The sequence below is a fragment of the Salvelinus alpinus genome, chromosome 11, assembly GCF_045679555.1.
Source record: "Salvelinus alpinus chromosome 11, SLU_Salpinus.1, whole genome shotgun sequence".
NCBI classification, from domain to species: Eukaryota; Metazoa; Chordata; class Actinopteri; order Salmoniformes; family Salmonidae; genus Salvelinus; species Salvelinus alpinus.
In genome coordinates this window covers 40,345,819-40,373,556 of record NC_092096.1, presented here as the reverse complement: position 1 = coordinate 40,373,556, position 27,738 = coordinate 40,345,819, and the positions used below count along the sequence as shown (strand labels likewise).

The 27,738-nt window shown below is 45.9% G+C and overlaps 2 protein-coding genes across 6 annotated transcripts; both read left to right on the top strand.

Annotated features, from left to right (window-relative positions):
- Window positions 1-273: 273 nt before the first annotated feature.
- LOC139534154 (protein mono-ADP-ribosyltransferase PARP12-like) lies at window positions 274-7,318 on the top strand. The gene is made up of 8 exons (XM_071332981.1): window positions 274-656; window positions 1,014-1,149; window positions 2,306-2,570; window positions 2,697-2,792; window positions 4,460-4,586; window positions 5,799-5,967; window positions 6,338-6,458; window positions 6,682-7,318. Exons 1-8 carry the CDS (start codon window positions 328-330, stop codon window positions 6,780-6,782), a joined length of 1,344 nt encoding a protein of 447 aa, XP_071189082.1. The 5' UTR covers window positions 274-327; the 3' UTR covers window positions 6,783-7,318.
- Window positions 7,319-9,199: 1,881 nt separating this feature from the next.
- Window positions 9,200-26,746, top strand: LOC139534152 (UPF0606 protein KIAA1549-like). Of its 5 annotated transcripts, none has more exons than XM_071332978.1 (22): window positions 9,200-9,690; window positions 10,494-10,632; window positions 13,957-15,354; window positions 15,619-15,704; window positions 15,903-16,071; window positions 16,993-17,123; window positions 17,262-17,448; window positions 17,736-17,795; window positions 17,940-18,094; window positions 18,334-18,511; window positions 18,740-18,924; window positions 19,197-19,402; window positions 19,487-19,617; window positions 20,191-20,205; window positions 20,371-20,567; window positions 20,837-21,081; window positions 21,374-21,521; window positions 21,690-21,992; window positions 22,177-22,229; window positions 22,318-22,445; window positions 22,590-22,744; window positions 23,590-26,746. In XM_071332978.1, the coding sequence occupies exons 2-22, from the start codon at window positions 10,506-10,508 to the stop codon at window positions 23,815-23,817; spliced, it is 4,485 nt and encodes a 1,494-aa protein (XP_071189079.1). In that variant the 5' UTR covers window positions 9,200-9,690; window positions 10,494-10,505; the 3' UTR covers window positions 23,818-26,746. The 5 variants fall into 5 exon arrangements, with proteins under 5 accessions (XP_071189079.1, XP_071189080.1, XP_071189081.1 ...); XM_071332979.1 differs by having other exon boundaries at window positions 10,396-10,632; window positions 19,203-19,402; XM_071332980.1 differs by having other exon boundaries at window positions 10,396-10,632; window positions 21,690-21,890.
- Window positions 26,747-27,738: the final 992 nt, after the last annotated feature.

Genomic DNA, 27,738 nt, shown 5'->3' with positions numbered 1-27,738 from the left:
TTTTCATCTCTCACACTGTTAATCATTCACAGATGGATGAAATAATCAGTGACCACAGACCCGATTTTTTTATCAATAGTATAATATAGGGGGCAAATCTAATTCATGTGTGGTTTATTGGTAACAGATTATTGAAAATAGAATGCTTGATATTTAGAACACTTTCCACTTTTATCCACAACGGGGCGACAATCGCCATTGCATTTCTGTAATGCTCTGAATTGAACGCGATCGCCCCTGCGTTGAGAAAGTAGAACTACTAGCACTGCCAATCTGTTGCTGGTTTTCTGCTTCCGCCTTCTCATCCGCAAGTGAGAGGCACCAAAAATGTCCAGTTACTCCAGAGTAATTAATCATGCCACCAGTATATTATGCAGCAACAAAGGTTCCCTAGCCTTCCAGCAATTGCACAGGAAAGTATTCCAGCGTGTTGAAATAACTGAGGACGACTTTTGGTACATTGTAAAGAAGTGTTCTCGGTTTGTTGTGGTGCGGAACCAAGAGAGAACGGACGAATGGGGAACTGACTGTGTGATTGTCGCCAAAACGTCGCTGCGACTATGCAAAAATTACACAAAACAAGATTGCAGAGATTGCCAGGAGCTTCACCTTTGCAAATATTTTGTTTATGGAAACTGTAGATTTGGGAAAGGCAGGTAAGAGAAACCTCGACCGTGGTGAGTCATTTTTACAGGGTTGGGGAGTGGCTAGCTAGCAGCAGCATAGATGAGATAGCTATCACGCCCCTTTTATTCTGTATTGATCAATTTGGACAAATAACACCTGCATCATCTAGTCTAGTACACTAATGTGTGTAAGGTAGTGGTAGCACATTTATTATTATCATCAGAATTGCTTATGTTTCCTTAAATTCCTTGATTTGGAACAAGGCATATCATGATAATGAGTTTTCAGTAGCCTACACAAAAGCAAAATTATGCTTGATGTCTTTATGGTACATTCCTGTCTGTTTACATACTCCGGTCTGTCTGTGTGTGCTGTTCTCTCTGTAGGAAGCAGTGCAAGTTCTCACATGACGTGCGTTCGGAGCATAACTACACGCTCCTGAGGGAGTGCACTCTGCATGAGCTGCACGAGGATGACTTGTTCCTGTTACTGCTGCAGAATGATCCCACCCTGCTGCCGGAGGTAACACACATACACACACAAACCCAGAAACAAACACACACAGAGAATATACAACACAGGCCGCTCCACTACTGACTAGAGCCCCACTACACGCCTGGATGGAGCCTTACCAAGGCCTGGCGGTCTCCATTGTGAAATGAGCCCAGTTCCAATCCCTAGCATCTCTCCCTAAGCCCCTGTAGACTTGCATATACCCTTTCCCCATTACATGAATACAGTAGAAATGCAATGCTGTGTCTCATGCTCTCTTTGTATGTGAATTTGTCTCTCTTGATCCATGAAGTCTTGCTCCCTTAAGTAAAATGTGGGACGTTTCTGCATTACAGGTTTCTGCCCTCAGGGAGTGTAGCAGTGTTCTGAGTGCTCTTTGTGTACGAGCTCATGGGTAGAAGGCGTAGAACTCCTCCATCTTTCTCTCTTTTTCTCTCACTCTTTTTATCTCTTACTCATTCTATCTCCCCAAAAAGGGATGGACAGAAGTAGCTTACATCCTGGCATTCCAGGGAAGGGGATTCTGGATGAGTTTATAGGCAGGTTCAGTGAGAAGTGAATCCTGCACACTGATTGGACGATACCTTTCCGAACCAGAAGCACCTGTAATCTGATTGGACAACTATATGGAGGCCTCGGAGCCACAAACAAGTTTCTCAACAAAAAAAAGGAAAAAACGTGTTCAGTTTTCCGAGAGTAATGTTGGCTCATCCAGTCTAAACAAATATCACAGTAAATTGATGAAAATGTTTAAAGACGAAACAAAAAAACAAAAAACACTACAAATACCACCATGTCCAGCCTAAAGCCCAATGTCGGAGAAGAGTGATCTGAGATGAAGACACCTTGGGACTTCCTGTGTGCAAAAAAAAAAAAAAGAACAAAAAAAAAAAGCAAATAAAGATTTTTTATATTTTTTTAAAGAATACAACAAAAAAAGGAAATATAAAAACTTACGCTGTTGATGTGGGTTTGTCCCCGGGAAGTATTCGTTACCCAAAGAGGTAAAGTAGAACTTCTTGGTGTGCGAGGTTAGATCATTTTGACGATGACCATGTATTCTAAAGGCAACTGCTTGGCTCAGCCCCTCTCTGGTTGGCTATGTGTGACTGCATTGCCACAATGATTGTCTCTGACAATTTTTGCTGTGTGTTCCTGACATCAGGTGTGCTCTCACTACAACAAGGGCTCTGGGCCCCACGGCGCATGCACCTTCAGGGATGGCTGCACCAAAGTGCACATGTGCATGCACTTTGTGCAGGATGACTGCATGTTCGGGCCTAAGTGCAAGAGGCAGCACGTCATCGACCAGCATGGCCGTCGCATGCTGGAGGAGAGGGGCCTCAGCGGTGACATCATCAACGACCTGCCTTTCGTTTACCAGAACCTCCACCGCCTCAACACACCCACTACACCCCACAATGCTAAAGGTACAGAATCCCTCACCTGGAGTGTGTGTGTTCTTTTGGCTTGATCTGCAGTATTTTTGCAACTGAGCTGTTCTCTTGGCTTGATCTGCAGTATGTGTATAATCGCTCTGTATATGTTTGTATCAGAGCGTGTAGGTGAGCTGGTCTCCAGGCCTGTGATCAAGAAAGAGGACAGGAAGGAGATTTGTCTGCATTTCATACGCAGGAACTGTAGATTCCAGGGTGAGCTCTCTTCTACTTGATGTTATGTTTTTATGTATTTTTGCCTGTTGACCTGTGCAGAATACAACAGGTGTAGGTAGACCTTACCCTGAAATGCTTACTTTACAACCCGTTAACCAACAATGTAGTTCATGAAATGCAGTTAAGGAAACATTTACTAAATATACTAAAGTAAAAAATAAAATAAAAAGGAACACAAAATTACATAATAATAAGGAGGCTATATACAGAGGGTACCGGTACCAAGTCAATGTGCATGGGTACAGGTTAGTCGAGGTAAGTTGTACATGGACAATACCAGTCAAAGGTTTGGACACCTACTCATTCCAGGGCTTTTCTTTTTACTATTTTCTACATAGTAGAATAATAGTGAAGACATCAAAACTATGAAATAACACATATGGAATCATGTAGTAACCAAAAAAGTGTTAAACAAATCAAAATATATTTTATATTTGAGATTGTTAAAAGTAGCCACCGTTTGCCTTGATGATAAATTTGCACACTCTTGGCATTCTCTTATCCAGCTTCATGAGATAGTCACCTGGAATGTAATTCAATTAACAGGTGTGCCTTGTTAATTTGTGGATATTCTTTCCTTCTTAATGCGTTTGAGCCAATCAGATGTGTTGTGACAAGGTAGGGGTGGTATACAGAAGATAGCCCTATTTGGTAAAACACCAAGTCCATATTATGGCAAGCACAGCTTAAATAATCATAGAGAAACGACAGTCCTTACTTTGACATGAAGGTCAGTTAATCCGGAAAATGTCAAGAACGTTGAAAGTTTCTTCAAGGCAGTCGCAAAAACCATCAAGTGCAATGATGAAACTGGCTCTCATGAGGACCGCCACAGGAAAGGAACACCCAGAGTTACTTCTGCTCAGATTGCAGCCCAAATAAATGCTTCACAGAGTTCAAGTAACAGACACATCTCAACATCAACTGTTCAGAGGAGACTACATGAATCAGTCCTTCATGGTTGAATTGCGGCAAAGAAACCATTACTAAAGGACACCAATGAGAAGAAGAGACTTGCTTGGGACAATAAACACGCGCAATGGACATTAGACCCGTGGAAAGCTGTCCTTTGGTCTGATGTATCCAAATTCTAGATTTTTTGTTCCAACCGCAATGTCTTAGTGAGACGTAGAGTAGGTGAACGGATGATCTCTGCATGTGTGGTTCCCACCGTGAAGTATGGAGTAGGAGGTGTGATGGTGTGGGGGTGCTTTACTGGTGACACTTCAAAACTGTTGGAAAAGCATTCCTCGTGAAGCTGGTTGAGAGAATGCAAAGTGTGCAAAGCTGTCAAGGCAAAGGGTGGCTACTTTGAAGATTCTAAAATATATTTTGATTTGTTTAACACTTTTTTGGTTACTACATGATTCCATATGTGTTATTTCATAGTTTTGATGTCTTCACTATTATTCTAATAAACACCTAGTAGCAGCAGTGTAAAAACAAAGGGTGGGGGGGGGGGGGTCAATGTAAATAGTCCGGGTGGCCATTTGATTAATTGTTCAGCAGTCTTATAGCGTGTTGAAGCTGTTAAGGAGCCTTTTGGACCTAGACTTGATGCTCCGCTGTTGGTATATTTCTATGTTTTTGCTATGTTTGGTTGTGGTTCTCGCATGCTTGTTTGTGTAATGCGTTTGTGTGCCCAGACCAGTGTATCTGTGTGCATTTTAACCTGCCCTATAAGTGGGAGGTGTTTGATGGGAACGACTGGATACACCTGCATCACACTGAGGACATCGAGAGAGCCTTCTGTGATCCCCGGAACACACACAGGTCAGGGTTCACCGCTGCTCACTAAAGTTGAAAGTGGACTCTTATGCACCTTTTCAAACCAATATGTTTTCCCGCCAACTTTAGCATCCCGCTAACCTTTATTTCCGTGAACCGACCTAGTCATGATTGCGGTAAAGTTCTGCCTATGGCTTAGTATGAAATGTAGCCGTAATGCTGAGGCGGCATTGGGACGCACTTTGCTCTTAAAGGAAAATTCCACTCAAAATACTGTCTGTATTTTTGTATTTTGAAAACTTGATTTCTGACATGCAAAACATTTTGGGACTATATCAACAATGGACCAATGATGGTTGCTAGGCAGCGCCCTTACTACTTTCTTCCTGGCAGTTCTAAACTTTGCGAGGCATGTCACTACACCCATCTCTTAGCATAACCCACTACATTAACTGTTTTCTTAACCACAACTGGATGGATCTATAAAAAGTTGCTTTGGGAATAAATATCACTGAATGATGAACATATTGGAATAAAGTAGGCTAATGCAATTGAAGGCATTAAATTGTTGCTTACCGAAACTCCGAAAGTCATCAAATTGTTATACTACATTTGAAGCATAGCCTACCCGTGTGTAGTCAACTATTTCAGCACCGTTTTGCACGGCTTTGAGACAAGCGTGGGGACTCTTGATAAATCAATTAATGTCAGATTTTTATTTTCACTGAATCTCCATTTGGATATTGGTTAGGCTACAATTAGGCTGTGGAAATGTTAGCTAAGTTTAGGTGAGTACTGCTCGTGATCATCTTGTTTAGTTGACTCATTCATTAGCACTGATCAGAACATTTTGCCAGTATGTGAAGTACTTTAACAAGTGGATTATTTTGCTCTTGCAGTCATTTAGTAGCCTTGTCCTACCTGACCAAAATATTGTGACTTGTCTTAATCAGTGTGAGTTTCTGTAGGCTATATTTGGTTAATGCTCATAAAATAAAAAATCGTCCTCCCTCATCTTAAACGGCATCGACCACCACTGACGACCACCCACATCGGCCCATATGTACTCTCTCTTAAACTTGCTGGCATGTGCACAGGATATATAAAAGGCTTATCCAAGCAAGAATGTGTGGTAAAAATTGGACTATATGAATTGGGTTCTAAAAAACATTTGCAGATTTTTTTTTACAGGCAACATACCGTAAAGTCTGACTGTAAAATGAAAATAATCCATGAACATCTCTCTCTCTCTCTCAGTCCAGGATCTCGGCCAGTAGACTTCCTAACGATGACACAGGAGTCGGACCCCGTGCGGCGCCTCTCCACGGTTTCCTCTGTAACAAAGCCAGCTCACTACATCCTGACCACTGAGTGGCTGTGGTACTACAAGGGCGACCACGAGAACTGGATTGAGTTTGGAAGACCTGTGAGTCTGGAGGGAAAATGGAAGGCATTGAGTTTTGCGGTTGTTGTTTTGTGGTTGAGATATGGTTGTGAGGATTCTGTGATGTTAAGTAGTGGTGCTGTTATGGTTGAGTTACGGTTTAAGAGCATTCGGTATTGATAAGAGCTTGGATTGAATGCCAGGCGCTCTATAGAGCAGCGCATTACTCTTGAGTTTTAATTTAGCATGAGCCGACATGCGCAGCGTTTACCGTTAATTCTATCTCCTGTGAACGTCGGGAAATTACCATTAAAAGTTGCATTGTCGGCTGTCCAGTGTGCTACTCTATAAAATGCCTTGGATTGAATCCCGGCCTAAGTATGTGGTGGTGTTGCGGTTGTCTTGCGGTCAGGACGATAAACAGCGTATAACGTCCCTCTCGTCCCGGGAGCTGGAGGAAGCGTACCTGGCAGACGGATCTGCTGAGGTCACCATTATGAAAGGTCACCGCAACTACTACCTCAGTTTTCAAGGTAAAGCCCTTAGTACATCCCCAACATACACCTGCACTGAAATAGCTGAAATAAACCCGATCAATATGTTTATATCAAAACATACAGTGACCAGGACGAGGTGTCATTCATCTTTGAACTCTCCACCTTCTCTTTTTTTGTACCCTTCCTTTCTCTTCCCTACCCTCATCGCCTCTGCCCCTCTCCTCATCAACTTGTCCTCCACTTTCAAACCTTCCTGCAGACATGTACCAGCGGAACCCCAAACACAACACCAAGAGGAGGGTGCGTCGCCGACCACACTTCATCTCCATCATGGAAGTGGAGAACAAGACTGCACTGTAGAGAGAGAGAAAATAAAGAGGAGGAATAAATGGGCAGATCTGTTCCTCTCTGAATGAATGGAGTACGTTTACTCTGGATCTGGTGAGTGGGGAAAAATTGGACTGGCTGACAGTCACCCTAATACAACACGGTATGTAAGTCACTCAATACCACAGGGATGACTACCTGGTACAGCCATGAAGAGCCAGCAACAGGAAATCACAGTGTGTTGCTCATTTGAAATAATGTTACTGATATAATATGCATATTGTTTGCAATTACTTTTTTTCTGCTCATTGGAAAACCCGGTGCCCTCAGATGGTGTCTGTTTTTACGTTTCCTGTAATCAAGTATCAATACCTAAATACAACTCGTCTTTTATGTACAAACTTTCTGACTGTAGACAAATGAGGAAGTATTTGAATTTTTCTGTATATTTTAACATTTTGAATATCACGTTTTGAGTTCATCGCAGTCTAGTATATAACTATATTTCCTAGCATGCATCTCTATATTTATGTAAAGATGAAGATGTGATAATAAAACTATAGACTGGTCTGGCATGTTTATTTGTGGAATAGTTTTTCTACATGTCTATTTTCTGTTATTCAAGACCATACTCATTTTCATGTTTCCCCATATTTAACATAATTATTTACACAGAAGCCTTATTATGAACATCATTTGGCCCTAATATTCTAAAGGAAAACCATATAGATCAGCGTTTCTTAAAGTATGGGTCGCGACGTAAATGTATCATTATTTCATTAATTTGGCCAAGTGCAACTGCGCTCTCTGCTTATCAGCAGTCTCTGCTCAGTTTGGGGAGAGGTTGTAGAGGGAGATGCCCATGTGCTTCGCTGTTTTCCGGATCTTTTTTCTTTGGTTTTCTTGAAGATCACTCCGCGACCCACACCCTGCAGCGCTGTAGTTCAAGCCACTGACTTGTTATTCCGACTCACCATCACTCACGCTGTCATGAAATAGACTCATGCTAGCCACCAGTTCTGACTGAGCTCAATTGGCATGAAACGCAAATATAGTGCTGACTTTTTGTCTCTTTCATACAAACTTTGAGAAATAACGAGGAGCACCCACAATTTGTTTTGTGTGGGGAAGTGCTTAGTAATGAGTCGAAACGAACAAATTATTAAAACGACACGTCCTGACCAAACATCCAGGCACAACATGACAGTAAACTCAAGGAGTTCTTTCAGAACAGGGCAGAATGCTTCAGGAAACCGTGCTTCGAAAGTGGAAAAGTCAGCTAGCAAGGCATTGTCATTTTATAACAGGCGATGAAAAGCAGAAATAAGGGAGTACTATCTCTCATAGCAGTAGATGTGAGTTTCTCTTTTCAAAAAATCCCGTCCCTTGTAACGTTACAATGCTAATAGCTAACGTTAGCCAAAGCAAACTAACTAGCTACTGAAAGTGCAACCCTAAGAAACAGTACAGATGAAGATGAAAAATGATCAGGCCTACTGTACATTTTACTATAGAAATTATTGTTGAAAACAAGTCTAGGTTGTAACTGTTGCTGTTACAATAAATCATTTTTTATTTTGAACTGGAATACACTGATGGAGGCAAGATACTTTTTGAGACAAACACTCTGGGTTGCTCATCTGCAGCAGGAAGCCTGCCTGACTGAGTAAGCAGTATATGTTCTGATCCAGTTTGGCACCACATACCTATGCAAGTCAGGGTTCTCAAGTACAGAAACAGTGTCAAAAACTGAGCCCAGAATAGACATGCTTGTTGAAAACCAGCCAGCCACACACCTCTCATTACGATTGTGTGTGTTTTCTGGTCTACATCTGTGTTAGGTGATACATCAGTTTATTCCAGTTCAGAATAAAAAAAACAAGTATTTTAAGAGCTACAGTTCCAATCTAGACCTATCAACAATAATCTATACAGTAAAATGTACAGCAGGACATATTTTTTTTGTATCTGTACTGTTACTTAGGGTTGCACGATCAAAAAGCCTGTGTGTGTGTGTGTTCTGTTATACATCTGTGTGATGTGATCAATCCGTTTATTCCAGTTCAGAATAAAATCATTTATTGTATTTTAACAGCAACAGTTCCAACCTAGACAGGTATGTAAGAGTGTTTTTAATGGGGGAAAAGAAACATAAAAATATATTTATGGGTATTTCATTGTTATTTGTTTTTGTCTATATTGCTTTTTTTTTTAGGCATAAGGGCAATTAAATGTTCCGATATTTACGTATAGTTGCATATTTTCCTAAGCTTGGGTCCCAGGAAAACACAGAATTTCTCATTTGGGTCCCAGGCTGAAAAAGTTTAAGAACCCCTGATATAAATCCATGATTCACAAGGGCCTATGCATTGCATCAATAAGGACAAGTTAACCGGTATTTTGAGTGGCATTCTCCCAGCCAATGACCAGGTATGTTGGCACACGCATTTGAGGAACGCCAGGGGTGTTGCAGCGAACGCTCTGCTGCAAAATCATCCAAGCGATGCGCGCCTCCCAAGAATAAACCCAGTTATGGCGTGCTCATGATTTGTGTGTAGAATCGAATGTCATGTTTGGGTATTATGGACTGTGAATTACAGGCGCAATGACAAATTCCTATTTGATGCGGACAGTATGATACTCAGACGTGTCTAGAATCTCAGGTTCTCCAATGATGGGCGCTCGAGTGTGTGACGTTTCACCGCGAGATGATCACAATGTATGAATACGGCGCAGCTTACGTTCAAGCGGTCGGCCGCGAACAGATTCAATAATTACTGGCGACATTGGGAGTTATTTTTCTAACGGAAAAAAATGTTTTTTAGGTTCTGCATTTTGCAACATAGTAAATTTGTTCGTTCTCTCTCCTTGCCGGTGAGCGCGCGGCCGCATGGACCTGGGAGATGCGTGACGCGCCTGTACCGCATCTCCTGGATGGCAGGTAGGCTCCATCACATCTCTGTGAAAAAATAGGCTATGGAAAGAAAGAAATGCGGCGACTGCTATAGGCTAACTGTTTGTGTGTTCGAGAGATTTTGATGAGGCTTTTTCCTTTTCTTTCAGTTACAAGTAGGTTAGTTTAACACTGTCGGCCGGTTGTCTGCATTCAGTCTTAAAAAGGCTTCAAAATTTGAGCTATTAACAGCTCGCGCTTGCCGCCCTTTTTATCACTAAAATGTATCAATTTGTCTATTTCTGCGAAAGTGTAGGCATACTGTGGGAAAATGTAAAAATGTCCACTAGACGATGTGTCCTAATGATACAGATGGGATAATAAGCTGGGAATTGTGTCATGACCGACAGTATTATAGGTTAATTAGGATACAACAACTAAATCCGTTGTAGGCTATCGTTTCATGGACTATTTTAAATTGGCATAATACATTTTTTTTTAAATGAATTAACCCGCACCATGGCTGTCAGATTTGTGAGATACATGATGTTTGTTGGCAGACGTGGCCTAGTATAAGCTCCCCAATAATGGGGTCAGCCAGCCAGCTATCAAATGTGACAGGACACTGGTAAGGCAGCCTGTCTACTGCTTTAATAGCCTAGTTAAAAATAGGCATTAAACCATTAAATGTTTCTATACGATGAATATAATTTTTATTACAAGGCCTTTATCTAAATAGATTTGTATTATTAGATATTTGCATATAGGGCCTCCTGGTCGCCAGAAAGCATGCAGTGATGATGCTATAGAGAAAAGATGGCATCGCACGTGTGTGATGTGACTACTCGCAGGCAAAGGAAAGTATGATCCTGATGAGCACGGGTTCGAGGATGTGCCCCAGAGCCTCTCAGGGCCTCCGCACTTATTGCGCGCATCTGCTGGTAGCTTCCTTGCTGGTGTCCATGACGATGTCAAGCTCACCTGTTGCAGGTAACTGCCATTTAATTTTCTTACTCTCATAGGCATGGATGGATGGTGGCTTTGACTCTGAATGATAAGAATTACTGTTCACACCTGGTTTCATCAAGGTACACTGAGAGATGTGGCCAGTATTTGACTTGTCCTTGACTTTTGGAGCTGTCCTTGGTGCTGAATGCACCAACTTCCATATTCACCCCCATCTCCTCGCCTCGTGTCTTTCCATCCTTTTACCTCTGTCTGTCCATTCATCCTCCTCCATCTCTCAGTGACTTGGTTATGTCGTCAGGGACAGCTGGACAGTGGATGCCTACACACACAGTCACCCCTCAGTCAGTCCCACTCACTGGCCTTGAGGCATCACACACACTGATACAATCACACACACATACGGCGCATACAAGCACCCACTCAAAGTCAAATATATCCTGACTTAAAATACAGAAATCTGTGGGCGGCTGTGTGACAGGGGCAGACGGACTACTTCCTGGTGATGAAGGATGTTTAGCACTGCTGATTGGATCATTGTCATCAAAGCCATGTGGATCGACCGAAGGGTGCTTCATGCTATTCTTAGAATCACAAGTCTTTACTCTCATCTATCTTCATTCCTGCATTCTCGCTCTGTCTTTCTCTTCTCTCTCAATTACTCTTCCCCTCTCTAATTCTATTTCTTTGTATTTTTTCTGCTCCCTTGCTCTCTTCATCACTATCTCCCTCTCTGAATCAATGTAATGTGTGTGTGCACGCGCACGCGTGCGTGTGATTTGATCCTGCTGTTGGCTGGGATGCCTCTGAGCTGTGTGCTGTGTCTGCAGCATACCAATGAGCTCGCCGCCACACAGCACGTGACTAGGCGCTGCCGTGCTTTGCGGCAGCGCCTAGTCAAGGCTAGGAGGAGGAGGAGGAGGCAGGGTGCTCGCTGTAATGTAACTTACTGTACTGCCGTGTGTGTGTGTGTGTGTGTGTGTGTGTGTGTGTGTGTGTGTGTGTGTGTGTGTGTGTGTGTGTGTGTGTGTGTGTGTGTGTGTGTGTGTGTGTGTGTGTGTGTGTGTGTGTGTGTGAGAGGGGATGGATGAGGAGCAGGGAGAGCAAGGAGATTGTTAATTTATTCTGTTTTAGTTAAGTTAACAACCCTAGAGTGACCTGGTTATGGTTATCATACATCTGTACAATAGCGCTTTGTGATACAGTATATTGTGCTTAAAATTATGATAAATTAACTGGGTGTTTCTCTATGCCTTTGTGTCCGTGTACGACTCTTCATTGTCATGTTGAGTGAGGATTGTGTGTGCAGGGCCGACCCTACAAATAAGCAACAGTCTGGGTCTCAACTTACTGTTGAGAGTTAGAATAATAATACACAAGGTGCTATTTTGAAATTTGGTAGTGCATCAGCAGTTTTCCTCTTATGTCAGTCACTCAGTTAGCCCATGTCAGCTAACATTTTATAAATTGCTAGGTAAGTTAGTTAGCCAGCTGTCTAAACATTGTAGTAATCATGCCCTGCATTTCGGTCGGTAATTCGGCCATCTGCCCAGGGGCCCTGACCTCCAGGGGGCCCCCATTGATTTTGTTAGTCACTCACCCAGAAATTGTATTAATATGTCATAAGTGATGGCAAAATATGTAGAATTGCTGGAAACTTGCTTTAAAACAGAATAAAAATAAATTAACTTTTTAGAAAAATGTGTATAAATTGAAGGAAATTTGGTTTAAAACTGCACAATTTCTCTCTACCCCATGACAAAATGTGTAAAATTGCAGAAAGATGTATTTAAAACTGAAGAACTCTCTACTCATGTCAAAATGTTTAAAATTACATAACTTTTTTTATTTGTTTTGCCGCCAAGAGGGGCAGACGCATGTTTTGCCCATGAGATGGTCACACAACCAAATCTCGCTTAGGGCCCCTAAAAGTCTAGGGTCGGCTCTCTCTCTGTGTGTGTGTGTGTGTGTGTGTGTGTGTGTGTGTGTGTGTGTGTGTGTGTGTGTGTGTGTGTGTGTGTGTGTGTGTGTGTGTGTGTGTGTGTGTGTGTGTGTGTGTGTGTGTGTGTGTGTGTGAGAGGGGATGGATGAGGAGCAGGGAGAGCAAGGAGATTGTTAATTTATTCTGTTTTAGTTAAGTTAACAACCCTAGAGTGACCTGGTTATGGTTATCATACATCTGTACAATAGCGCTTTGTGATACAGTATATTGTGCTTAAAATTATGATAAATTAACTGGGTGTTTCTCTATGCCTTTGTGTCCGTGTACGACTCTTCATTGTCATGTTGAGTGAGGATTGTGTGTGCAGGGCCGACCCTACAAATAAGCAACAGTCTGGGTCTCAACTTACTGTTGAGAGTTAGAATAATAATACACAAGGTGCTATTTTGAAATTTGGTAGTGCATCAGCAGTTTTCCTCTTATGTCAGTCACTCAGTTAGCCCATGTCAGCTAACATTTTATAAATTGCTAGGTAAGTTAGTTAGCCAGCTGTCTAAACATTGTAGTAATCATGCCCTGCATTTCGGTCGGTAATTCGGCCATCTGCCCAGGGGCCCTGACCTCCAGGGGGCCCCCATTGATTTTGTTAGTCACTCACCCAGAAATTGTATTAATATGTCATAAGTGATGGCAAAATATGTAGAATTGCTGGAAACTTGCTTTAAAACAGAATAAAAATAAATTAACTTTTTAGAAAAATGTGTATAAATTGAAGGAAATTTGGTTTAAAACTGCACAATTTCTCTCTACCCCATGACAAAATGTGTAAAATTGCAGAAAGATGTATTTAAAACTGAAGAACTCTCTACTCATGTCAAAATGTTTAAAATTACATAACTTTTTTTATTTGTTTTGCCGCCAAGAGGGGCAGACGCATGTTTTGCCCATGAGATGGTCACACAACCAAATCTCGCTTAGGGCCCCTAAAAGTCTAGGGTCGGCTCTCTCTCTGTGTGTGTGTGTGTGTGTGTGTGTGTGTGTGTGTGTGTGTGTGTGTGTGTGTGTGTGTGTGTGTGTGTGTGTGTGTGTGTGTGTGTGTGTGTGTGTGTGTGTGTGTGTGTGAGTGTGAGATCAGTGCCGGGCTCTATCCTCTGCTCTTTGTATTCTCTAGATGGAGCTCAGCTTTAACTAGGTCTCTCAGCCACCAGCAAGGATTCTGCTCAGCCTGCTGTGTTCATACATTAATTTTAACCACGCACACATGTACACGGCCCTGCGAAAGACTAGTGTCCTTTCCAGGGGGCGTACTTGTACATCAAGCTGCCTCACGCTGCAGAAACAGGAGAGGCTCCTGCACTATGGGCCTTTATGGACATGTGTTGTGACTGTAGTTTGTCTCTCCACAGGCGGTGTAGACTCCAACGGAACGACAGCAGCACGGTTCTCATCACGGTCGTCATCACGGTCGTCATCGTCACCCTCTTCCAGATGGCCAGGTGCCAGCCCACCCAAAGACACTGGTCACCCTGGTAACACTGACGCTGCCTCAGTGGATGATGAAGCTCAGGGCATACACCTCCTACTGAGACCCCCGGACCTGCTGTCCCCCAGTCACCCCCCTCCTCTGCCCCCCCACAGCCAGCCCACCCTCACCCCTCCTCCGCCCTGGGAGCACGCCCCCTCCCTAGAGGAGGCCTGGGGCTCTGGAGACTACCTGGAGACACTCTCCTTCATGGACCCAGAGGGGGAGGAACTGGCCCTGGCCACAACATTACCCAGCCACACCTACGACCCTGGCGACGGGGCCTCCTACGACACCTCCTTCCCCTCCCGCCCAACACTCCCCCTGTCCTCCAGCCTCCTCCGACCCTCTACGTCCCCCACCTCCCCCCTCCGGGAGGGCCTCCCCTTCACCCACCCTGCTGAACCTGAGGGATACCCTCCCTGGTATGAAGAAGACTATGACCTGGGGGACATGTTTCCTCTAGAGCCCACGGAGCTGCTGCTGCCGGATATGAACAGTCTGGAGTATTACACCAATCTGCTGGCCAGAGAGAGAGATGAGGAGAAGAACAGGGAGAGGGAACAGGAGAGAGAGAGGGAAAGGGAGCGAGAACGAGAGAGAGAGAGGGAAAAGGAGCAAGAACAGGAGAGAGAGAGGGAAAGGGAGCGAGAACGGGAGAGAGAGAGGGAAAGGGAGAGGGATAAAGATGGGGAAAGAGACAGAGATGGAGAAATTGTCATCCCACCCCCAAAGACCACCCCTAAACTCGGCATCACACCCACCGCTACCACAAAAACACACACCCACACACACACTCAGTCCCCGTCCCCCTCCCCTAGCACAGGGCCCCCTCCAGCCCAGGATCACAAGCACCCCCTTGTCCCCTCAGCGGGTCCCACCCCGCCCCTGACCCTCTCACCCACTCCCTGGGATGGTCAAGGTACCCTCACCCCTGGAGTTAGACCCGCCTCCAGAGTACCCCCTCAGCCTCCTGTTCTGCGGCCCAGAGTCCCCCCAGCTACCCCTGGCAGACACCCTCCACTGCCCCCCTCGAACACCACCAGCCTGGCTCGCCCCCCCATGCTGCGACCTCCAGGGAGGGACCCCATAAAACCACCACCACCACCCGTGACCGAGGTCCCCGGCAACCGACCGACGACCACTACCAAGGCAACCACTGTTACCACGACAACCACTGGCACCCTGGCGAGCATCACCTGGACTCCCCCAGTTCAGGCCCCTCCAGGACGCCAGTACCTGTGTAACGTCACCAAGCCTGACATGTACCTGGTCAGAGTGGGTAAGACAACACCAGTAGAACTCATAGTAGACTAGAGATAGAGTCACATATGAGAGGCAATTGTATGCCAATATTGTAGATGGGGGTGCATTGCATTGAGCTCTGCTGTTCTGGCCTGTCAATGTGTTGTGCTGGGATCTCATGGTCACCTGTTTAAAGGAAGCACATCCCTTGGTTAGCCTATAGCTTAGGAGTGTGTTTTCAGGGAATGCGTTGGCAATGGTTGAATGCAGGTTGTTTGAGGTTAACCCTGTCTCTTCCTAGTCCTGCCTAAGTCTGCCTCCACTGTGGGCTTTGGCCAGGTCAGGGACATCTTGAAGAGGGAGTTCAACTGCTCAGTGGAGCTGCAGGTAGGTCTACTATCAATACTCACTGGGGAAGCTTTGGGGAAAGAGCATGTTTGTAGCCATGAGATGCATTCCAGGAATGTGCAAATTTGCCCTTCACAAATGTCTTGAAAGCCAATCATGCCTGCCTTCCCTATCCCCCTCCTCCTCTCTCTCCCTCTGCTCTCTTTTCCCTCCCAACCCCCCCTCTCCCTCCGCCAGGTCCTGAGAACTCCGTCTAGCTTTGCGTTCCGTGCTGTGGCGGGACCTCTGATCTTCACCGCCATGTCTGTCATCAACGCTCTGCGCCAGTCAACACCAGGCTCCTCCTCGTTCCCCACTGTCTCACCCCTCTACAGCATACCTGATCACAAGTACCAGATACACTCTGGTAGGAACCTCTCTCTCTCTCTCTCTCTCTCTCTCTCTCTCTCTCTCTCTCTCTCTCTCTCTCTCTCTCTCTCTCTCTCTCTCTCTCTCTCTGTCTCTCTGTCTCTCTCTCTCTCTCTCTCTCTCTCTCTCTCTCTCTCTCTCTCTCTCTCTCTGTCTGTCTGTCTGTCTGTCTGAGTTCGTTTGACTTGCTGGTCGCAATGAGTCCTATAGCAGGATTAATACACGCTCCTCCTGCTCAGAGGTTCCAGAGATGTGGTAAGACCAATAACTGTCATTTATGCGCACATGGAAATAGATCATATGTTGCAGGCAGCATAGAGAAGAAAAATACACGTTTGGAACTGATAATTGATCTCATGAATTAATTGATTATTGAATGTTGCGATGACACAGCTTTGTTGAACCTAAACATACACAGCCTCTGCTCAACACATTTTAATCGTTTGGGAAGCTGCAGTTCGAACGATATTGTGCTTATCGCCCTCATGACAGTCAACCAATGCATTCCGCCAAGAGTCGTTCACAATCTAGTCCGGTTGCGGCCACAGCTAGAGTTTCAATATATCAAGAAATAATCGTATTTGTATGCCTAGCAATCTACAAATGTACATTGTTTAAATCAAACTTTTACAAGTCTGTCACAAATGGAAGCTCCAATAAGCCCCCTATGGTGAACTGTGAAATAGAGGCTTGTAGAATCATGACTTGAGTTTTCAGTTCATCGTTGGCAGGTAGGGGGTCCTGCTTTCGACTAAATGAGTCGAAAGATTTGTTCTTTTGACTGAACGAGTCGAAAAGTTCTGAGCTGAACTTCCCATCACTAGTGTGTGTGTGTGTGTGCGCGCGCGCATTTTAGTGCCGCATTAGACAATGTGTGTGTACTGTCAGTGTGATAATCTATAATGTGTGTGTTTTTCAGTGCTGCAGTTCGTGCCCAGTCACGTGGATGTGCGTGTGTGTAACTTCAGTGAGCGAGTGGAGAGAGGATTGCTGATGGCCTACACAGAGACACGCAGACGCGCACACGAATTTGGCAACGTTACTGTACAGGTGAGAGTCGTAGCCGTGAAAGTGTGTGCATTAGCCATTTACTTGGGCAGGTTCAGCGGAGCTGAGGAAAGGGATTCAGATCAATCAAAAAGTGAGTAAATCTGTAACACGTGTGTTTGTGTGTGTGTTTACCTCCAGCTTCTGAACATCACCATGGGTCAGGCCAAGCCACAGGGTGACCAGAAGGTTCCGGTGGACATCACGTTTGCGTTGCGTGATGGACGGGGCTACCTGTTAGGGTCAGAGGTCAGCGCTCACCTGAGACACCTAAGCACGGTGGAGTTCAGCTTCTACCTGGGCTTCCCCGCGCTGCAGATCGCTGAACGTAAGTCACACACACACACATCTCATCTACTCCTCACTGACACCCCACACACACCCCCCATCTATACACCAGTTACTATCCCACACACACAGACGCCAGCACACACAGACACATGTGCACACACACACACACACACACTTATACACTCTCACACCTGGGTGCCGTTTGTAGCATCCTGACCATATGCATATATTGTACTCCCAGACACACCCATTCTGAATGAGTTACTCGCCCCACAGACAACAGTGACTAACCTGATCTTCTCTATCCTGTGTTTGTCTCCCCAGCCTTCCACTACCCCGAGCTGAACGTTTCTCACCATCTACGCTCCTCCTGGGTCCGCACAGGTACGAATTTCAGCTTCGGGACTTTCAGCCTTAAGCTCAATATTGAGAGAGCGACCGTGCTAGAGCAGCATGCGTGTGTTTATGTGTTGCAGTCATGATGGCCGTTTTTGAGAAGTGCATTAGTGTTGCTTGTTTGTGTTGCAGTATTACTGGGTGTCCAGGAGCAGACGGTGACTGAGCGGAGCTTCAAGGCTCGTCTGGAGCGCCGTCTGGCCCTGCTGCTGGAGGAGGGGCTGGGGGAGGGGAGTCAACGACCCCGCTGGAAGAGATCCACGGCCGTGGGTAACAACAGCTTACAGGTAGACGACACACTTATACACTCTCACACCCACTATGTGTGCTGTTTGTAGCATCCTTACCACATGCACATGCTGTACACACACGCACGCACGCACGCACGCACGCACGCACGCACGCACGCACGCACGCACGCACGCACGCACACACACACACACACACACACACACACACACACACACACACACACACACACACACACACACACACACACACACTGACTCCATGGTGTTATCTCCAGGTGGTGCGTGTGTCGAGACTGGCAGGTTCAGGGCGTTCTCTGGAAGTGGTGTATTTCGTGGAGGGACCAGGGGGGGAGAGAGTTCCTGCTGATGCCACCGCTGCCGCCCTCAACCGCCTGGAGCTGCAACGGGCTGCCATCGTACTGGGGCACCGCGTCCAGAGACCCCTTGCCCAGCGTGAGTCTATGCATGCGACCGCGCAAGTGTGTGTTCGCGCACTAGCGCGTGGCCGCATGCATTCTTGTGTATGTGTGGATTTCGATAAGTAGTGCTTATGTTATTCAGTGATTCGCAATGTAAGCCCATGTAGGTTGGCTGCACTCATTTCCTAGTGTACAGTAGCATATTGCTTAGATAAAAGTGTAAGCTGATTGTATATGTACATAATGTATTTGTCTTCTGTAGCTGTGGAGACGCTGACAGTGCCCCCGTCTGAGACTCAGAGCAGCAGTGTCTGGCTGATTGTGGGGGTGGTGGTGCCTGTCCTGCTGGCTATCTTCATCATCATCATCCTCTACTGGAAACTGTGCGGCTCGGAGAAGCTGGAGTTCCAGCCTGACGCCATCAACACCATCCAGCAGAGACAGAAGGTCAGGGGCAGGGGTGAAGGGTTAGAGGGTCGACCTCCATGGGGGACTGTGGATTTGTGATCTGACTGGAATTGTATCAAAATGAGAATGGCATAAGGCTGTAGTCATGCATACATACATGTCTTGATGTGCTTGGATCTCTCCTTGTTCCACCTTTACCTCTTTACTCTCTTTCTCCCCTCTTTCTCTCTCTTTCTGTCTACCCTCTCTCTCTCTCTTTCTTTCTATATCTTCCCCTCTCTTTCTCTCCACCCCCCCCTCTCTCTCTCCAGCTGCAGGCTCCCAGTGTGAAAGGGTTTGACTTCGCCAAGCTCCACCTGGGGCAGCACAGTAAGGATGACATCATGGTGATCCAGGAGCCTGGTGCCCTCCCTGTGCCCATCAAAGAGGCCACCCCCTCTGAAGGAGGGGATGTCAACACTCCCAAATCCAAGGGCTCCTCCACCAAGGCTGCCCGCGCTAACCGCCGTAGGGGGAGGTTGGTAACACATCCACAAGCAGGGATACATCCACACTAATCCACAAACCCACACTAACCTCCGTTTTTTCTCTGATTGGCCAGACTGTCCCCGTCAGATGGTGACTCGTTAGGTAGCGACCAATCGAGTGGCAGAGAGTCTGCAGAGGAGACCACCAGACATGTGGCCACGCCCCACGAGGGGAAACCGCACCGAAACAAAACGCCCAAGAATGGCAAGAGACACGCCCCTTTCTCTTTACCTAAAGCCTTATTCAATACATTCGAATAGAAATGCACCATGATGGAACAAACTTGATTCTTTGTCATGTAGATTAGAATGAGGAATCAGGTCATCTCCACATGTATACTATTCTATCTACAATGCCCACGCTGAAACACAGAGGAGAATAAGTGGTAGAGGGAGAGATTGTGAGAGTGTGTATATGTTCATGTGTGTTGTGCGTGTGTCCTAAAGAGCTATGCACTGACTCAGCAGGAGAGAAACTGATTAAAGGAGTTGCATCAAAGAGAAAAACCGAGGGAGAAAGAGAGCGCGAGAGAAACCACAGGAGAGAAAGAGGTAGTGAGAGGGAACAGGGAAAGAGGAGTGCTGGAAAGAATGCAGGATGGAGAGAGAGTGGAGGAGGAGGAGGGCGCAGAAGAGGAGGGGAGAAAAAGCTTGCGATGTGAACATGAATCTCTGACCACCAAGTGATAATGTTTCTCGCCCCCTCCCCTCTCTGTCTGCCTCTCTATGTCTACCTCTATCTCGCCCTCCTTTCTTTTTCTTCTGGCCTGGATCATAGGGAGGAATAAGATGGGTAAGTCCTCCCTTCGTGTTGAGTGGTTCAGTAAAGCTGCAGCTTGCCAGAAATAACCCAGTTTACTGCTACAGTATTACTACAGTTTACCTTACTATCTTTTTCTCCCTCTCCACTCTCCCTCTCTCCTCTCTCCTATCCCCTCTCTCCTCTCCCTCTCCCCAGTCCCTCCCACAGGCAGTGGTCCAGATGAGCTTCTCTCCTCTTCCTCCATCTTCGACCACGTGGACCGTTTGTCCCGAGGCTCGTCTGACGGCAGGGGTCGCCAGGCCAACAAGGTCCAGTTGATTGCCATGCAGCCCCGGTCCAGCCCACCACAACGCTCACACAGCCCCACCCTCACAGAGAGGGTCAGCGCAGAGGTGAGAATACACACACACACACACACACACACACACACACACACACACACACACACACACACACACACACACATCTAGCTCACACAGGCGAATACACTCAGGCGCACACAAACACTCACACACACCTTAAAACTCCTTAAAATATGTGTGTGTGTGTGTGTGTGTGTGTGTGTGTGTGTGTGTGTGTGTGTGTGTGTGTGTGTGTGTGTGTGTGTGTGTGTGTGTGTGTGTGTGTGTGTGTGTGTGTGTGTGTGTGTGTGTGTGTCTAGGTGGCTCTGAGACATAAGTCGGAGATCGAGCACCACAGGAACAAGCTGCGTCAGCGGGCTAAGAGGCGGGGCCAGTGTGAGTTCCCCTCTATGGATGACATCCTGGATGCCTTCGGCCAGGCGCAGGAGGAGGCGGGGCAGGGAGGGTGTCCCCAGCGCCTCTACAGCTCAGCCCATGACCACATGGACAGCATCCTGCACACCGACCCCCCCTCGCCCCCCACCCCAGGGGAATCCAGGAAGAGGTGATGGTCAATACATAACTCAGACTTAGTCTTACCTCATTGTTAAGATCAACTTGTTTAATAAGTGCCTTCTACTAGCATCAGGTTGTTTTCGTTCTTTGTATCAAGATTCTCCTTTTCGTTCTTCCGCATAGAACTCTAGATAGAAGATATTTGCATCCCTTGAATAGTCATGCTGAATATGTGTGACTGATCTGTATTAGTGTCTGTGACTGAATTAGATGAGTGTGTGTGACTGTGTATGAATGTGTCTGAGGCTAATCTTTGCCGATGTGTTTCCCTGCCCTGCCAGGGGGAGGCGCTCTCCTCGGGGCCGGCGGAGGCAGCAGGGGAACGGCAGTCTACCAGACGCAGACAGACTGACGGACAGAGACCGCCTGCTCACAGACAACAGCGCCACCTACAGGAAATACCCTGGACTCAACAATGTGGCCTACATGGTGAGACACACATACTATGCGCATACTGTGTGTGTGTGCTGGTGTGAATAGTGTGTGTGCTTGTGTGTGTGTTTAGGTGCGCATAGTATGTGTGTCTCACCATGTAGGCCACACACACACCATATACACGCTCACTCACACTTATTCCTCCTCTTCTCTCTCCTCCAGTCGGACCCGGATCTACCTCCAGACCACGGCAGCCCCTCCCCTAACGATGAGGTGTTTGAACACGCACCTCCCCCGCCACCCTACGTGCCCCCCCAGCCGTCCATCGAGGAGGCGCGGCAACAGATGCACTCCCTATTGGACGATGCCTTCGCCCTGGTGTCACCCTCCTCCCAGGGCAGCGTCAGTGTCGGGGTCACGCAGGTCAGCACCGCCCTGCCGAGCCCCTCTCCCTCCCCACAGACACGCCCATCACGCCAGTGGGGCTCCTACCCCGCAGCCCCCACACACAGCCCCTTCTCTGCGGTAAGAGTGTGTGTGTGTGTGTGTTTGCGTGTACTCCCAGGGTCTCTTCTATGAAGTATGAATCATACGGTCTCTCTCAACCTCTCACCCTCCCTCTCTCCCCTTATGACTTTTCCACATGTTTCTCCTCTCGATATCTCACCTCTCTCTCTCTCTCTACGTTCTCTCCCCTCTTCCTGTCCAGAGGTATGCAGAGTTGGGGATGTCTCCCTCGTCAGTACAAGGCCTGTTGCAGAGGTGAGACAGATGTTACTATACTACCCAAGCTGAAGTACATTCAGTGAATGTCAGCATTTCCAAAGTCTGGTGTATGTGTGTGTTTCAGGCAGGGCCTGGGTTCGGGGGCCTATGTTACTGCAGAGGAGCAGCTGCAAGAGTCTGTCTACGCCAACAGGGGGCAGTATGAAGAGCCTCCCTCCTCCTCCAGACCTCGGCCTGTTGGGGGGAGCACAGGTAAAGGTGCCATATGTGTGTGTGTGTGTGTGTGTGTGTGTGTGTGTGTGTGTGTGTGTTCATTGGGATTGATGTGTGTATGGTAAGTGTATACTGTGTGTATCTAATGATTACTTACACATGATGTGTTGTTTGTGTTCTCAGGTGCTCAGCTGCATCACCTGACTCAGGTGGGCTTGTCAAGCCGGATCAGTGCGTACCCTGGGGTGGGCCGCAGCGTCTCTGGGCCAACAGGCTCCAGCTGGAACCAGCAGCCTTTAGAACAGGACCTCTCCGGACCTGGAGCCAGCAGAGAGAGTGTGAGTCAGACCATATGATGACCAACAGGGACGGCATGACATGCTGACCACACCGCTCGCGTCGCAAATTAAACGTACATATACATGTTATTCAATCATTGCACCCACACTGCTGGCGTGCGTCAACCAGTGTCAGCATAGCCAGAAGCTAAAATAGAACATAGTTCTATTTGTGACGCTTAACGCGCTGCAAGTCCCGCCTCTCCCATCTCCTCATTGTTTTTTAGGAGCATACACCCACGTGGGTGATTGAAAGATGAACTAAGGTCTACACTCCAGGCCAGTTGGTAGTGGTAATGCACCTTAAAGTTGGTTGCCAACCACCATATAAAGTCCAAAGAAGAAGAAGCCTGAAGGAGGAGAGATTACTGGAAACGAACTCGGTTTCCCCTTTTATCTGTGGATTAATTATTGGAGTAGAGGACCTTGTGCATTTCAGGTAAAATAACAACCCAATGTTTATATCCCAGGACAAATTAGCTAGCAACAGCAAGCTAGCTAGCTATTGCCATAAATGTTTAAAATCTTTTCAACCTGTCCCCAAATTAATATAGTTGGTTCAGAGTTTGTTTTGATATTTCAACCTGTGTGTCCTGATCGCGTCTGGTGTGGGTGGATAAAATCAACATGCACTCGATGGTCGCACGCAGACTCACGCACGCGTGCTGTCTGGTCAGCATGTGAGACTGTTTGGGTGGGCCACATGTCAGAGATTGAGAGAAACATTTGTTTTCTAGAGGAGTAATCTAGTTTACAGAGGAGTAATTTGATCTCCGACTCTTGCCTTCTCTCTCATCCTATCTCTCTTGCTCTTACCCTGTCTCTATCTCTATCTTTCTCTCTAGGTCCTGTCGTTCCCTGAGTTCTCCTCCCCCGCTGTGTTTCAGATGCCCAGCTCCTCTCTGGGAGACCATTCTGTCCCCCCGATGCTCCTGGCCCCTCCCACTCCAGAGTTCCCCCTAGAAGAGTCCTCCCCCTCAGCCCAAAGCTCCGCCTCCCTCATCAAGGCCATCAGGGAGGAGCTACGACGACTCGCCCAGAAACAGGTTGCTGTGGCCGGCACCTACTCCTAGACCAGTGTGAGCCCCTACCCCATAACTGGTCCGAACCAGTTTGAACTACTCATCCTAAACAAGTATGGACCAATCGGAACCACTACCCCAAACTAGTTTGAAACAGTCAGAACCACTTGCCCTAAACTGGTCTAAAGAGGCTTACACTGCTTTTCATAAGCTGGTCTGAACAAGACTCAGCCAGTCTGCAACAGATACGATTTCCTTACAACAATAACATCACTGTTCTTTAAAGGGTTCTTCTCTCTGTAAAGGTTCCTCATTCTACAGCACAGTGTTTCCACTGGACGGGAGGATCGAGTGCTTCCGCGAGAGGGGCCGTCTCTCCCCTTCCTGACCTCCTGTATGTGGTGCTAAACCTCAGCGTAATGTCTCCTGTCATTAAGTTAACCACGCATTGCCTTCAACATACATTCATCATCAGCCATGTTGGTGAGGTCTTCTCCATTCATCAGCCATATTGGTGAGGTCTTGCACTGTAGAGAGAGTTGGAGACTTGGAGTATAGTGTACTTTGGGCATGGGGGATTTTAATATATAGATGAAAAAAGTATATAAAAATGAAAATATTATATGTAAAGAGATATAAAAATCCCAAGTGAGCACAATATGAATTAATAAGAGTGACCAATGGAGTATTGAAATTGTATTTATTTTTTATTGCTCTGAAAGTATACTTTTAAATCCTTTATTTTGACCAAAGACCAATACTGTTTGGATGTTCTATGGCTGTATTCTCCCTGTGTTAGCGCTCACTTTTGCCGTGGAGCTGATCATAACGTTGTCTATCGCAGTGGAGACGTCGCTTAGCATAGTCGCTCGCTGCTCGTGCGTTCATGTGTTGCTTGTACAAAAATGGAGAAAAAAAATGTATTATACGTTGCAGATATATAACGTGTGTATATATAGCGCTTTTCAGTAGGTGTCAAAAGACTTGACATGGGGCTAACCTATCCCATCCACCACCAATGTGACTTTCTGCGGCAGAACTCTCACAGAACAAAGGCATTTCTGTGGTGACGATTGACTGTCCAATTGTGATAGTGTTTCTCTTGGTGGGAAGAGCTGGAAAACCACTCATGCTTGACAACCACAGAAAATAGGCTACCTGTGAAATTTAAGATTGAAATAGGAATGATTTTACAGCACATCGACATAAGGTGATTTGGGGAATTTTGATGGGATGGTTTATAGTGAGTGAAAAACACCTACATTTCCAATTTTCCCCAAATAGCTTCCTCTCCTTATCTCCTTTCCTTAGTCAACTATTATCCAAATGGATGTAAAGGTGAACCTCTCGAAGAGGTGAATTTAGGAAACAAAGCCATTTAGGACAAATGGACATACTATACTCTAGCAGTTGGTGGGTTTGGTGGTGGTTAAGTGCTCTTTGTCTCCATCTGCTGGTGGTATGGCTGCATGGCTGGCTTCCATCTTTGCTTCAGGTTGTTTTCTCTGAGGTCTTATTGTATTGAGTTTGGTCAATGGTCAGTAATGTGTGGGTTTGTGCAGGCAAGAGAAGGCTTGCCCATCCAGCTCTGTGCTCTAGCTATCTACAGCATGTTGACTATGTTTGAGGCTTGGCTAGCTAGCTATTAGTGATGTGACTGTTGTTGTTGTCTTCTCTCAGGCATTCTGCTAAAATAAGTACACAATTTTTTTTTCAACAAAAGTTAAACTGAAGAGTTGTAACACACAAGTAAAGAGTGAGGAGTGTTATACAGTGCCATCCGAACCTGATCCATCCAAGCACATAATACATCATGATAATCAAGCAGTAGAAAAGATGCACTATGTAAGTGTCATTCTGTTATACTCTTGTTTTGCCTTTTCTAATATTTTTTTTTAACCTAAATGAAAATAAATACAGTATATAAAATAAATATTAGCGTAAAATATGTCAAACTATTTTATCTGTGATTGCTCAATTATATGGACAACCTTTCAACGGAAGGACTAACACCTTCCCTGTGGACCAATCCTGATTCATAACTCTTCATCTGCTGGGACTTATAAACCTTCCTGATTGGACCTGGCACCTGTCAATAAGGCGGTGGGACTATACACAGTGGAGTCACAGAGATGTGTGTGCGAACAACAAACCGATTCACCTGGTGCTACTAAGTAACTTACAGTAACAGACCCTTCACTCCCTCTGTACAGGGGTTTGGAGTGTGCTGATGTCTCCTCAGTCTAACAGCATCTCACACACAGCCTATACCGACATGGGGAGCACAGACACACACTGCCAACAGGGAAAACACACACACTCAGAATTTGATATTCCTGTCTAAAAAGATAGGATTCACTTCAAACTCTGGACTTTGAGTAGCTGCAGCACCTCCTGAATGTTTCATAGTTCTGTGTTTTATAGATCTGTGATTCAGACACCAGAGTGTCGGAGCAGGCTTGTTGTTGGCCCTAATGCCCTGAGATCATACCCCTATACTCTGTCTCTCTGTCCCCAGAGGGTATGTGTTTTGTCTACTATTGAGACTGGGGCGGGCCCATCTATAGGCCACACCCTGGGGCGTATCTTCGACATTGTAGTAGACGCTCAGGTGTGTTAAATGTCAGACAAGGGTGGGGTTCCTGCCCGACTACATTCACAGACGTTGCATTGCATCAACGACTGCTCAGTCGGGCATCGAATTTCTATATCACATGTGGTTAACTGATATGTTAAACACCTATCCAGTTGTTGTGAGGTCTGGCATGTGTCTGCAATGTTGTCGGGCAGGAACACCACCAATACCTGTTTTACAGCTCTCTCTCGCCCTCCCACTCTTCATACCCCTCGCTCTCTCCCCTCCTTCCCCTTCTCTCTCTCTATCCCTCTCTTTCTCCTCCCTCTGAGCTGCATCCCTGTGGTGTATAGAGTCTGAATGATGTGTAAATCAAACATTAAAGAAATGATGTGTTTAAAGTCAGTCTTTGCTGTCTTAGTTTTTTTCTCTCCAAAAGTTTTAAAATATTTTATTTTAGTTGCTGGTCCCCCTGTTTTAGTTTTTCACCTCCATCCCTGTTCTGATAACTGATACCTAACCATTCAGTCCCGTCATCTTCCAACAAACACACACACAGAGACGGAGAGAAACAACAGGATAGACTTTACTGAATAATGCCTCAACTATTGTCAACCCATAATCTGCAACAACCCAACCTCTCCCCTGTAGTTTCGCTCTCACCCATACACACTGGCAGATATCCTTCCACTCAATCTATCTCCTCAACAATACCAGGTAGGCTAAATTATATTTATGTCCAAGGCAAGTAGTAATTCTCATTGGGTAGTCCTGTTTGAATATAATATATTGTGGACAGAAAAGGGAGTGACAAACTTTCGTGATCATTTTACTTCTGGGTAACCGATATTAGTTTGAGTAGAGTTGTTTATTTCCTTTTACAATATTTGAATACTGATTAGTATATGCAGGTTACAGACGTTGTTAGGCGGGACCTAAAAACCTGTCGTCTGACCTTTTTCAGCGGTGTTGTCATCAACTTCCACATTCACCTGTCTCAAGGTGGGCAGAACTGACCGAGTTTCTGCATTGAAATTGATTCTCAAGATGGCCAATATTTGAAAAGTTCTTCTTCATGACAAAGATAGCCGCCTTCAAAAAAGTTGCGAATTCATCACAAAAAGCAGGTAACAGTGATTCCCCCGCAGTGGTGTCATTTGCTGCATAGTTTACTTTGTGCATTATTATTGATGAGCGGTTAACTTCGCATAATAAATCAATTCACTGCTCAATGTATGATAACGTTCTGTAGATTTTGTTTAGCATTTAAAACTTTGCCGAATAGTTGTAGTTGTGGGTTTATTTTAACGTTTCTAATACGTTATAACACAGTGTCGGGATTGTATTTAACATGGAGTCAGCTGTGGTCCTTATGTTATGAGAATCCAGGAGAGGGA